The 11,814-nt window shown below is 44.1% G+C and overlaps 1 protein-coding gene across 3 annotated transcripts in view; it reads left to right on the forward strand.

Moving 5' to 3' along the window:
* Nucleotides 1–11,814, forward strand: part of SYNRG (synergin gamma) — a 98,182-nt gene that overhangs the window by 84,718 nt on the left and 1,650 nt on the right. For 2 of the 3 annotated variants that reach the window (XM_070735285.1, XM_070735286.1), the window contains 5 exons: nucleotides 3,479–3,624; nucleotides 5,211–5,264; nucleotides 5,565–5,661; nucleotides 8,939–9,087; nucleotides 10,466–10,576. In XM_070735285.1, coding sequence (XP_070591386.1) covers nucleotides 3,479–3,624; nucleotides 5,211–5,264; nucleotides 5,565–5,661; nucleotides 8,939–9,087; nucleotides 10,466–10,576 — 557 coding nt within the window. Of the gene's footprint in view, nucleotides 1–3,478; nucleotides 3,625–5,210; nucleotides 5,265–5,564; nucleotides 5,662–8,938; nucleotides 9,088–10,465; nucleotides 10,581–11,814 lie in introns of all 3 variants that reach the window. The other variant, XM_070735283.1, reaches the window with a different exon arrangement.

The raw sequence follows: 11,814 nt of genomic DNA on the forward strand, positions 1-11,814 counted from the left end.
AAAGGGGTGAATTTTGGGCTTGCACACATTAATCGCTTTTCCATTGATTCCTATGGGAAACATTGTTTCATCTTACAAACTTTTCACCTTAAGAACCTCGTCCCAGAACCAATTAAGTTTGTAAGACAAGGTATCACTGTAACTATAAAAATTATAAAAGTTTACTAAAAAACCACATTTTAAAAGATCCCATATACACTCACACACATTCATCCAATCCAATCATATCTAGTATCGGCCGGAGACAATCTCATCACTCATGGCCTCCATGCCCACTGGCAGAGGTAGGTTTTTAAAGCTTTACGAAAGACCAGGAGGAAGGGGGCAGTATGTATCTCCGGAGGGAGTTCGTTCCAGAGGACCGGGGCCACCACAATGAAGGCTCTTCCCCTAGGCCACGCCAGCCGACATTATCTGGCTGACAGAACCTGGAGAAGGCCAACTCTGTGGGACCTAACTGGTTGCTGGGATACATGAGACAGAAGACGGTCCCGAAAATAATTTGTTAAGTGGATCCCTACAGTTCTTAAATTATTAACAAGGTGGTTAAGTGAATCTGGTTTCCCCCTTGGCTTTGCTTGTCAGAAGGTTGCAAAAGGGGATCGCATGACTTTAGGCCCAATAGTTGGTTGCTACCGATACGGTAGAGCAGTGTTTCCCAGCCTTGGCAACTTGAAGATATTTGGACTTCAACTCCCAGAATTCCCCAGCCAGCGAATGCTGGCTGGGGAATTCTGGGAGTTGAAGTCCAAATATCTTCAAGTTGCCAAGGTTGGGAAACACTGCAGTAGAGGACGACGCCCCGGTAGTGAATGTTGTGCTGCATATGTAGCCTCTCTTCTCTTGTGTGCACGTCCCAGTGTATTTCTGCTTTGTGTGCATGTGCAGGACCAAAATCTCACAAGGAGATTTTGGTGATTTTTTTGCTTCTGTGCATGCGTGGAAGCAAAAAAAAAATCACCAAAATCTCTCTCGTGCACACATCCCCTCGCAAGATTTTGCTTTCTGTGCATGTGCAGAAGCAAAAGCACACTGGGGCGCACACACACAAGAGATGTAAAGTTGCACACGCAGCATACCAGTAGCAGCGGTAATGGCAACCTGCCCCTGCTTGGGACAATACAACCATCATATAAGTGAGTCAGTTGTCAAGCATCCGAAAGTAAATCACATGACTATGGGGATGCTTCAATGGTCATAAGTGTAAAAAATGGTCTTAAGTCACTTTTTTCACTGCTATTGTAACTTTGAATGGTCACTAAATTAACTGTTGTAAGTCAAGGACCACTGTGGGTTGAGTATAAGTCTCACCTAGAATGGAATGGGATAGGATAGGATTGGATTATTATTATTATTATTATTATTATTATTATTATTAATTGGATTTGTATGCCGCCCCTCTCCGCAGACTCGGGGCGGCTAACAACAATGATAAAAAACAACACGTAACAATCCAATTTAATAAAACAACTAAAAACCCTTATTATAAAAACCAAACATACACACAAACATACCATACATAACTTGTAATGACCTAGGGGAAGGAATATCTTAACTCCCCCATGCCTGACGACAAAGGTGGGTCTTGAGTAATTTGCGAAAGACAAGGAGGGTGGGGGCCGTTCTAATCTCTGGGGGGAGTTGATTCCAGAGGGCCGGGGCTGCCACAGAGAAGGCTCTTCCCCTGGGGCCCACCAAACGACATTGTTTGGTCGACAGGACCCGGAGAAGGCCAACTCTGTGGGACCTTATCAGCCGCTGGGATTCGTGCGATAGAAGGCGGTTCCGGATGTATAGGGTAGGGTAGGATCGGATAGGATAGGATAGAATAGGACAGAACAGGATAGGATAGAACAGAATAGAATAGAATAGAATAGAATTCTTTATTGTCCAAGTGTGATTGGACACACATGGAACTTGTCTTTCGTGCCTATGTGTTAGTACATGGTACATACTGTTATTTGGGATTGCCATGTCTGTTAAACTGCCTATTGTATTTTATTACATTTACGGTTGTAATATCACTTTTAAGGACTTTGGCTAGTTAGCCATAAGAGGGCGCCAGTACTCTCTCCTGAGGATGATGCTGGATGGCTCATTCACTTTTTGTCTTTACCTTGAGGTGGGAGTGTATTTTGCTTAGTGCTTGCTATGTGCGGTTTGTAGATTATTTCTGCTTTATGTATATATGTAAATAATACTTATTCAGGATACTAAGTCTGTGTTGTTACTCTTCCTTAATCTCTGCTCAGCGTGTGTCGAAGGTTTTGTAGCCTAGCTGCACCGAGACGTACTAACACTATTCTCTCAGTGTACATAAAAGAAAAGATACATTTGTCAAGAATTATGAGGTACAACACTTAATGGTTGTCATAGGGGTCAAATAAGCAATCAGGAAACAATATTAATAGAAATCTTAAGGAGACAAGCAACAAGTTACAGTCGTACAGTCATTTGTGGGAGGAGATGAGTGATAGGAACGATGAGAAAAAACTACTAGTAGTGCAAACTTAGTGAATAGTTTGACAGTGTTGAGGGAATTATTTGTTTAGCAGAACAAAGGCGTTCGGGAGAGAAAAACTGTTCTTGTGTCTAGTTGCATTGGTGTGCAGTGCTCTGTAGCGATGTTTTGAGGCTAGGAGTTGAAATAATTTATGTCCAGGATGCAAGAGGTCAGTAAATATTTTCAGGGCCCTCTTTTTGACTTAGGCAGTACAGTAATCCCTTGTCTTACAAACTTAATTGGTTCTGGAAGGTGGTTCGTAAGGCGAAAAGTTCGTAAGACGAAACAATGTTTCCCATAGGAAACAATGTAAAAGCGATTAATGCGTGCAAGGGGGGGAAATCGCAAAATGGCGCTCCGCTGGGCGCCACCGCCCGGATGTCACCTTTTAAAACAGCCGGGGGGCTTCTTGGCGTTCTGTCGAACCCGAACTTTTCGGGTTCGGGAGGCCGCCGAGAAGCGCCGCCGCCCGGATGTCACCTTCTGAAACAGCCTGGGGGCTTCTCGGCATTCTCCCGAACGCCGAACCCAGAAGTTCATCAAAAGTTCGGGTTCGGGTTCTGGAGGCTGCCGAGAAGCGCCCAGCTGTTTCAGAAGGTTACAGCTGGGTGGCGGCGCCTGGCAGAGTGCCGTTTTTGCAATCGGCAGCGGCGTTTTCAGTCGATCTGGAGGCTGAAACGGAGGTGGGGAATCCCAATAGGGAATTCCATGTGCGGAGCTTTGACGTCACGAAGACGTCCTTCCTGGAGGCCACGTTTCAGCAAAAACAGAACAATAATATGAATCCAATTAATAATACATTAAAACAAACATTAAATTCATTTAAAAGAAAACCTATCAAACCAATCATTCAACATTGAATGTTGCTTCTCCCTTCGGTTGGTTTCCATCCGTTGCTTCTTGTGGTTGTAAGTCAAGGACTATCTGTGCTCACCCTAATCTCACCACCCCTTTAATACCTGCTTTTCCTTCCAGGTTCTCACAAAAGGACCCTGAGCTTGGGTTCCTCCCCTTTGCCACCCGTGGAACAGCCCTTCAGAGATCGATCAAACACACTGAGCGAGAAACCTTCCCTGCCAGTCATCCGAGACAAGTACAAAGACCTTACTGGGGAAGTCGAGGTAAGGGGAGACCCAACAAAAGGGTTGTGGCTTGGGGCACCTGTGCTGAACACAATTGCTTGATTAAGCAGGTGCCAAACTTCAAGGTCAGGTAAGGGCAAAAATCCTTGTGGACAGAATTGAGTATGTCCAGTTTAATGAAAAGAAGGACCAGGGGAGACCTGATGGCAGGGTTCCAGTATCTCAGGGGCTGCCACAAAGAAGAGGGAGTCAAGCTATTCTCCAAAGCACTTGAAGGTAGAAGAAGAAGCAATGGGTGGAAACAAATCAAGGAGAGAAGCAACTTAGAACTAAGAAGAAATTTCCTGGCAGTTAAAACAATCAGTGGAATAGCTTGCGTCCTGAAGTTTTAAATGCTCCAATACTGGAATTTTTTTTAAAAATGTCAGATAACCATTTGTCTGAAGTAATGTAGGGTTTCCTGCCTAAGTAGGGGGTTGGATTGGAAGACCTCCAAGGTCCCTTCTATTCTATTCTATTCTATTCTATTCTATTCTATATTCTATTCTATTCTATTCTAATCAACAGCCTAATCAAGGAATCACCAAGATATCCACTTATATATAAATAGAGAGCTTGTTGTCGTTGTTGTTGTTATTATTATGTCAATACAACTCAGCAAACGAGATCACTTTGCTGGATTTCGTATTTCATCACCAGTCGGGCGCTTCCCAAGCACCTAGGATTATGGGACGTAGCGGCGAATTATGTTTGCCGATCCCTGTAAAGTGGCCTTTTGCAATTGACAGATGGAGATTTTGTCAATTCCGATGGTTTTCAAATGTCCGCTGAGATCCTTAGGCACTGCGCCCAGCGTGCCAAGTACCACTGGGACCACTTTCACTGGCTTATGCCAGAGTCGTTGCAGCTTATTTTTAGATCTTCATATTTCACTAATTTCTTTAGCTGCTTCTCCTCAATTCTGCTGTCCCCTGGGATTGCGATGTCGATGATCCATACTTTCTTTTTCTCCACGATCACAATGTCTGGTGTGTTATGCTTCAGAATTCGGTCAGTTGGAAGTTGGAAGTCCCACAGTAGTTTTGCTTGCTCATTTTTGACCACTTTTTCGGGCTTATGATCCCACCAGTTCTTTGCCATTATTATTATTATTATTATTATTATTATTATTATTATTATTATTATTATTATTATAGCCCATGCTCAAACTTATTTTCCAATCAAGGGGCAACATACACACCAAACATTCTTTGGAACCAGCCTGTTTAATGCACTTCCAAAATGACAGTAGGGGGTAACCAGTTTTGCTAGTGGATAGTGATCAAAACACCCTATTTGATCTTCACAACTTAAACAGACATATTAACAGAGTTGGGAGGGACCTTATATAGGTCATCTAGTCCAATACACACACAGTCACACACATGCTCAAAAAGGAGACCCTACACTGTTGGGTGGGAAGAGACCCACAGCTTTCCTTCCCAAATTTTTGTGTTGTAGATGAAGGATAATTTGAAAAAGTTTCTAGTCTTCCACATCTGGATTTGGCTATCCGGTGCAGGGAAAAAAGAAAAATCACTCATAAAACATCATTCCATGTTGGTTCTTTTACTTTCTCCCGCTAGGAAAGTGAGAGATATGCCTACGAATGGCAGAGGTGCTTGGAAAGTGCGCTGCAGGTAAGTAACTGACCACCATCTACCATACCTGAATAACTTTCCTTTTATGTAGGTGTTACTTGGTGATTCGAAATGGGGAAGCTTGGCCATGACCTCTATAGAGCAGCGAGAATAGTTTGGACAATTAACTTCAACTGGTTGTTTTATATTGTCGCCACTGTTGAGGCTAACCACAACAGTTATAAAGTTGGGGGAAGAGTGATGTAAAATAGCGATGGAGGATGAAAATGGGATAGAATTCAGCAGCTGAATGTGTAACTTTTGCCACCCCTGTGCTAAAATGAACCTCTCCTCCAATAGGTCATCAAAAAAGCGAACGACATCCTGAATGGGATCAGCAGTTCTTCTGTATGTACTGAAGTCATCCAGTCTGTGCAGGGAATGGAATATTTATTAGGTATAATTTTATTTGATATCTCGGTAATATAATTGCAGGTAGTCCTCCACCAGCCGCTTAAGAACCGTTTGGGGCTGCAACAACCAAAAACACATCTGCCACACACTCAAAATTCACATTTGGTGCACTTGACAAATGGATCATCTTTATGGACTTTTGCAGCATCCTGTGGTTATCCAGCCACAATTGATGACTTTTTTGCCAGTTTTTAAGTGTTGCACCTTATGATTCTTGACAAATTCCTTGTGTGTCCAATCACGCTTGGCCAATAAAGAAATCTTTTCTGTTTTATAGTGTAAAATAATGCACTTGGGGAAAAGGAATCCTCAATCTGAGTATTGTATTGGCAGAAAATATTATTTTACTGAAAGAGTAGTAGATCCTTGGAACAAACTTCCAGCAGATGTGGTAGATAAATCCACAGTAACTGAATTTAAACATGCCTGGGATAAACATATATCCATCCTAAGATAAAATACAGAAAATAGTATAAGGGCAGACTAGATGGACCATGAGGTCTTTTTCTGCCGTCAGACTTCTATGTTTCTATGTTTCTATTCTATTTTTGGTATTTACTTCCAGTTTCTGGCAATAGCAATAGCGCTTAGATTTATAGACCGCTTCATAATGCTTTACAACCCTTCTCTAAGTGGTTTACAAAGTCAGCCTATTGCCCCAACCAGGGGTGGGTTCTAACCAGTGAAGGGCTACCAAAATTTTTACTACTTTTGCAGGCTACTTATGCAGGACACCCTGCATTTTCTTTCAACATCTTTCAGTGCAAATTGGGTGCTCTGGGGTGGACCTCCATTTTCGCAGCCCCACTGCATTTCCCACTCCCCCATTCCGGCAGTAGCCCACCCCTGGTTCTAACCTAACTTGCTGGCGGTTCACTTCCTCCTGCACCCTTTGGCTAAGCCGTGCCTAATCGGACTGTGCTGAAAATGAAAATGAAACAGGCTGTTCTCTGTTTGCTGCCAGGAGGCAAATTGCTGGGAGGCAGAGGCAGATTTTTTTTTCTTGTTTTACTTCCAAAACAGGGTAGGTGTGTCTTATACTCCGAAAAATATGTTAACTTGGCTGGTCACATGGTGCTTTGATTTATGACTGCTAACAGTAACTACAAGAGAACTAATATGGGAAGCAACACTGTAGACCCTATTTGGATCGGGAGTCTTTACTCACAGTCACTTATCACCGCGCGGCTCGACTATTGCAATGTGCTCTACATGGAGCGACCCTTGAAGAATGTTTGGAGACTACAATTAATGCAGAATGCAGCTGCGCGAGCATATAACACCAATGCTCCATGAGCTGCATTGGTTACCAATCAGTCTTCAGACACAATTGAAGAGATTTCCAGTGTGTAAATTAGTTTATATAAAAACAAGTTTTAAGTATTTTAAGTACTGTATTTACTAGATTTGTATGCCGCCCCTCTCCGAAGACTCGGGGCGGCTCACAACAGCAACAATACAATGTACAGAGTACAAATCCAATATAACTGAGCCGGGGTGGCGCAGCGTAGATCTGAAGGTCAGCGGTTCAAATCTCATCACCGGCTCAAGGTTGACTCAGCCTTCCATCCTTCCGAGGTGGGTAAAATGAGGACCCGGATTGTGGGGACAATACACTGGCTCTGTTAAAAAGTGCTATTGCTAACATGTTGTAAGCCGTCCTGAGTCTAAGGAGAAGGGCGGCATAAAAATTGAATAAATAAATAAATAAATAAATTAAAACCCATAGATATTAAAAACAATCATTACTGCACAATCATACCATTCTCATGTATTACAGTCAGGAAAGAAGGTGGTGGTGGAGGGAAAAGGTAGTTATTCTTCCCATCCCTGGCGACATAGATAGGTCTTCAACATCTTGCGGAAGGCGGGAAGAGTAGGGGCAATTCGAATCTCCGGGGGGAGTTGGTTCCAGAGGACCGGGGCCGCCACAGAGAAGGCTCTACCCCTGGGTCCCGCCAGACGGCATTGTTTAGTCGACAGGACCTGGAGAAGGCCAACTCTGTGGGACCTGATTGGCCGCTGGGATTTGTGCGGCAGAAGGCGGTCCCAGAGGTATTCTGGTCCGATGCCATGTAGGGCTTTATAGGTCATTACCAACACTTTGAATTGTGACCGGAAACTGATTGGCAACCAGTGTAGGCCGCGGAGTGTTGGCGAAACGTGGGCAGATCTTGGAAGCCCCACGATAGCTCTCGCAGCTGCATTCTGCACGATAGAAACATAGAAGACTGACGGCAGAAAAAGACCTCATGGTCCATCTAGTCTGCCCTTATACTATTTCCTGTATTTTATCTTACAATGGATATACAGTATGTTTATCCCAGGCATGTTTAAATTCAGTTACTGTGGATTTACCAACCACGTCTGCTGGAAGTTTGTTCCAAGGATCTACTACTCTTTCAGTAAAATAATATTTTCTCATGTTGCCTTTGATCTTTCCCCCAACTAACCTCAGATTGTGTCCCCTTTGTTCTTGTGTTCACTTTCCTATTAAAAACACTTCCCTCCTGAACCTTATTTAACCCTTTAACATATTTAAATGTTTCGATCATGTTCCCCCTTTTCCTTCTGTCCTCCAGACTATACAGATTGAGTTCATTAAGTCTTTCCTGATACGTTTTATGCTTAAGACCTTCCACCATTCTTGTAGCCCGTCTTTGGACCCGTTCAATTTTGTCAATATCTTTTTGTAGGTGAGGTCTCCAGAACTGAACACAGTATTCCAGATGTGGTCTCACCAGCGCTCTATATAGCGGGATCACAATCTCCCTCTTCCTGCTTGTTATACCTCTAGCTATGCAGCCAAGCATCCTACTTGCTTTTCCTACTGCCCGACCACACTGCTCACCCATTTTGAGACTGTCAGAAATCACTACCCCTAAATCCTTTTCTTCTGAAGTTTTTGCTAACACAGAACTGCCAATGCAATACTCAGATTGAGGATTCCTTTTCCCCAAGTGCATTATTTTACATTTGGAAACATTAAACTGCATTAAACGATCTGAAGTTCCCGAACACTTTTCAAAGGTAGCCCCATGTAGAGAGCATTGCAGTAGTCGAACCTTAAGGTGGTGAGGGCATGAGCGACTGTGAGCAGTGACTCCTGGTCCAAAGTTAGACTCAGCTCAGTTCTCTTTCAGTCACAATGCCTCCTGAGCTAAGACTGTGTCTCATACGCAGCGAAATACAGATCCTCCTTAGCTCGTCTGACCTCTTAGTGTGTCTCTTCCTTATTTCTTTTCCCAAATTCTTCCTAGGGGTTGTTGAGGTTTATCGAGTCACCAAGCGAGTGGAGCTGGGCATCAAAGCCACTGCCGTCTGCAGTGAGAAACTCCAACTGCTCTTGAAGGATATCGATAAAGTGTGGAATAACCTGATTGGATTCATGTCACTCGCAGCGTTAACGGTAAGGGGCTTTTGAACAATGGCTAGAGCAGGGGTCAGCAATCTGCGGCTCCAGAGCCAAATGCGCCCGCCCACTGCTGTGGCTCCTTATCTGGTGATTCCCATCCGGGACCACCTTCTGCCACACGAATCCCAGCGACCAATTAGGTCCCACAGAGTGGGCCTTCTCCGGATCCCGTCAACTAAACAATGTCGTTTGGCGGGACCCAGGGGAAGAGCCTTCTCTGTGGTGGCCCCGGACCTCTAGAACCAACTCCCCCCAGAGATTAGAATTGCCCCCACCCTTCTTGCCTTTCGTAAGCTTCTTAAAACCCACCTCTGTCGTCAGGCATGGGGGAACTGAGATATTCTTTCCCCCTAGGCTTCTACAATTTATGTATGGTATGTTTGTATGTATGATTGGTTTTAAAATAAGGGTTTTTAGCTGCTTTAGTATTGGATTGTCACATGTTGTTTTTACCACTGTGGTTAGCCGACCTGAGTCTACGGAGAAGGGCGGCATACAAATCCAATAAATAATAATAATAATAATAATAAATAATTGGCTGGCTCCGCCCTCTGCCCTCCCCTCCCAGTCACTCCCGTCCTGTCCTAGGAAGGTCAGGGCAACGGTGAGGGTTGGAGAAGCGGCCAGGGCAGAGAGATACAGAGAGATGGGGAGGGAGTGAGGGGGAGAGATACACAGAGAGAGAAAGACAGAGATGTCAAAAGGGTTTGGAGATTCCCTTCAAAAGAACTGCAGAAAAAACAGTTGTTGCCAACCTGCCTTCCATTGAGGACTGGTATCCTGCGCAGTTCCTGCACAGAGGCTTCCAAGCAGAAGGGGCTGCACTAGAATAAAAGTTTGATTGGCTTGTTTTGTTTTGTTTGTTTGTTTGTTTTTGATTTGATTTGATTTGATTTGATTTGATTTGATTTGATTTGATTTGAATGCCGCCCCTCTCCGTAGACTCGGGGCGGCTCACAACATACAATAGAACAATTCACAACAAATCTAATAAATTTAAAAAAACATTAAAAGACCCCATTATTAAACCAGACATACACACAGACATACCATACATAAATTGTATAGGCCCGGGGGAGGGGGGGATGCCTCAATTCCCCCATGCCTGATGGCAGAGGTGAGTTTTAAGGAGTTCACAGAAGGCAAGGAGGGTGGGGGCAGTTCTAATCTCTGGGGGGAGCTGGTTCCACAGAGTCGGGGCCGCCACAGAGAAGGCTCTTCCCCTGGGACTCGCCAGACTACATTGTTTAGTCAACGGGACCTGGAGAAGGCCAACTCTGTGGGACCTAACCGGTCGCTGGGATTCGTGCGGCAGAAGGCGTTTCTTTGTTCCCCTGAGAAATGCTAAGGTTTTCCTCTTTTCTCTCTGCAGCCGGATGAAAATTCACTGGATTTCTCCTCCTGCATGCTTCGCCCAGGAATTAAAAATGCTCAGGATCTGGCCTGTGGGGTCTGCCTCTTAAATGTAAACTCAAGGAGCAAGGCAAGTAGAGCGGTCACTTTCGTTCTCTCCTTCTCCCTTTTCTGCAATCTCTCTTTACATTTTGCTGTCGGGTTTTATTTCCCCCTCTTCGTTCGCTATACTTATTTTATAAGGCAGGGGGACTCCAAACCTGGTAACTCTTAAGACTTGCGGACTTCAACTCCCAGAATTCCTCAGCCAACATGTCTGACTAAGGAATTCTGGGAGCTGAAGTCCATAAATCTTAAAAGTTGCCAAGAATTGAGACACCTGTCGTGAGAGATTGAACAGTATGGTCACGGACTGTATTCATACGACAAGCTTATAAATTTAAATAAATGAATAAATAAATACAATTAGCCAGTTTTTGAAGGTTTGCACAATACCGCTGTTCTGTCGAGCTCTCTGGCAGAATCTTCCCAAAAATTCACAGGTACAAATTTCAGACACACACGTGTTTGAAAATTCAAAACAATGTTCTTTATAATGAAAATTCACTTAACCCAAGCCCTCTTTTGGTATAGCAAAGAGCACTCGTCTCCAAACAAACTGGTAATTTGTACAAGTCCCTTATCAGTTCTGAGATACTTAGCTTGCAGCTGTGAGGCAATTCACAGTCCTTCTTCTTTCACAAAGTGAAACACACTTTGTTCTGGTTTAGTTTCAAAGAGGGGAAAAATCAGCACACAAAGGTTGAAGTCAGCAAGGCAGGCACGAAACACAACGATCAGATAATCCTCCACAATGGCCAAACCCACAGGCTGCTATTTATAGCAGCCTCACTAATTACCACAGCCCCACCCAACCACAGGTGGCCTCATTTTCTTTGATAATAATCTCTCAGTTGTTGTTGCCTATGCATCGCTCTCCTCATGCGTGGCTATATCATTAACTCTTGTTCCGAATCCAAGGAGGAGAGAGATAATTGATCTCCTTCTGAGCTGTCTGCCACACTCTCCTCCTCCCTGTCACTCATGTCTTCTTGGTCAGAGGAGCCTTCATCAGCAGATTCCACCGGGAGCAAAACAGGCCTGCGGCATGTGGATGTCTCCCCCACATCCACAGTCCTTGGGGCAGGAGCTGGGCCAGAGCTAACCACAACAACCGCAAAGCAAATGAATGAAACCACCCAAAATATAAGCAAGGATTTCACTAACCCAGAGAAGTAGATTATGTGAATCTTGTGGCGACTAGATTTGTAACCAACCAGTTGTGTAAGCTTAGCCACAGAATCCTAGCACTGGACGAGACCTTTAAAG

The sequence above is a fragment of the Erythrolamprus reginae genome, chromosome 1 (assembly GCF_031021105.1).
Source record: "Erythrolamprus reginae isolate rEryReg1 chromosome 1, rEryReg1.hap1, whole genome shotgun sequence".
Lineage (NCBI taxonomy): Eukaryota > Metazoa > Chordata > Lepidosauria > Squamata > Dipsadidae > Erythrolamprus > Erythrolamprus reginae.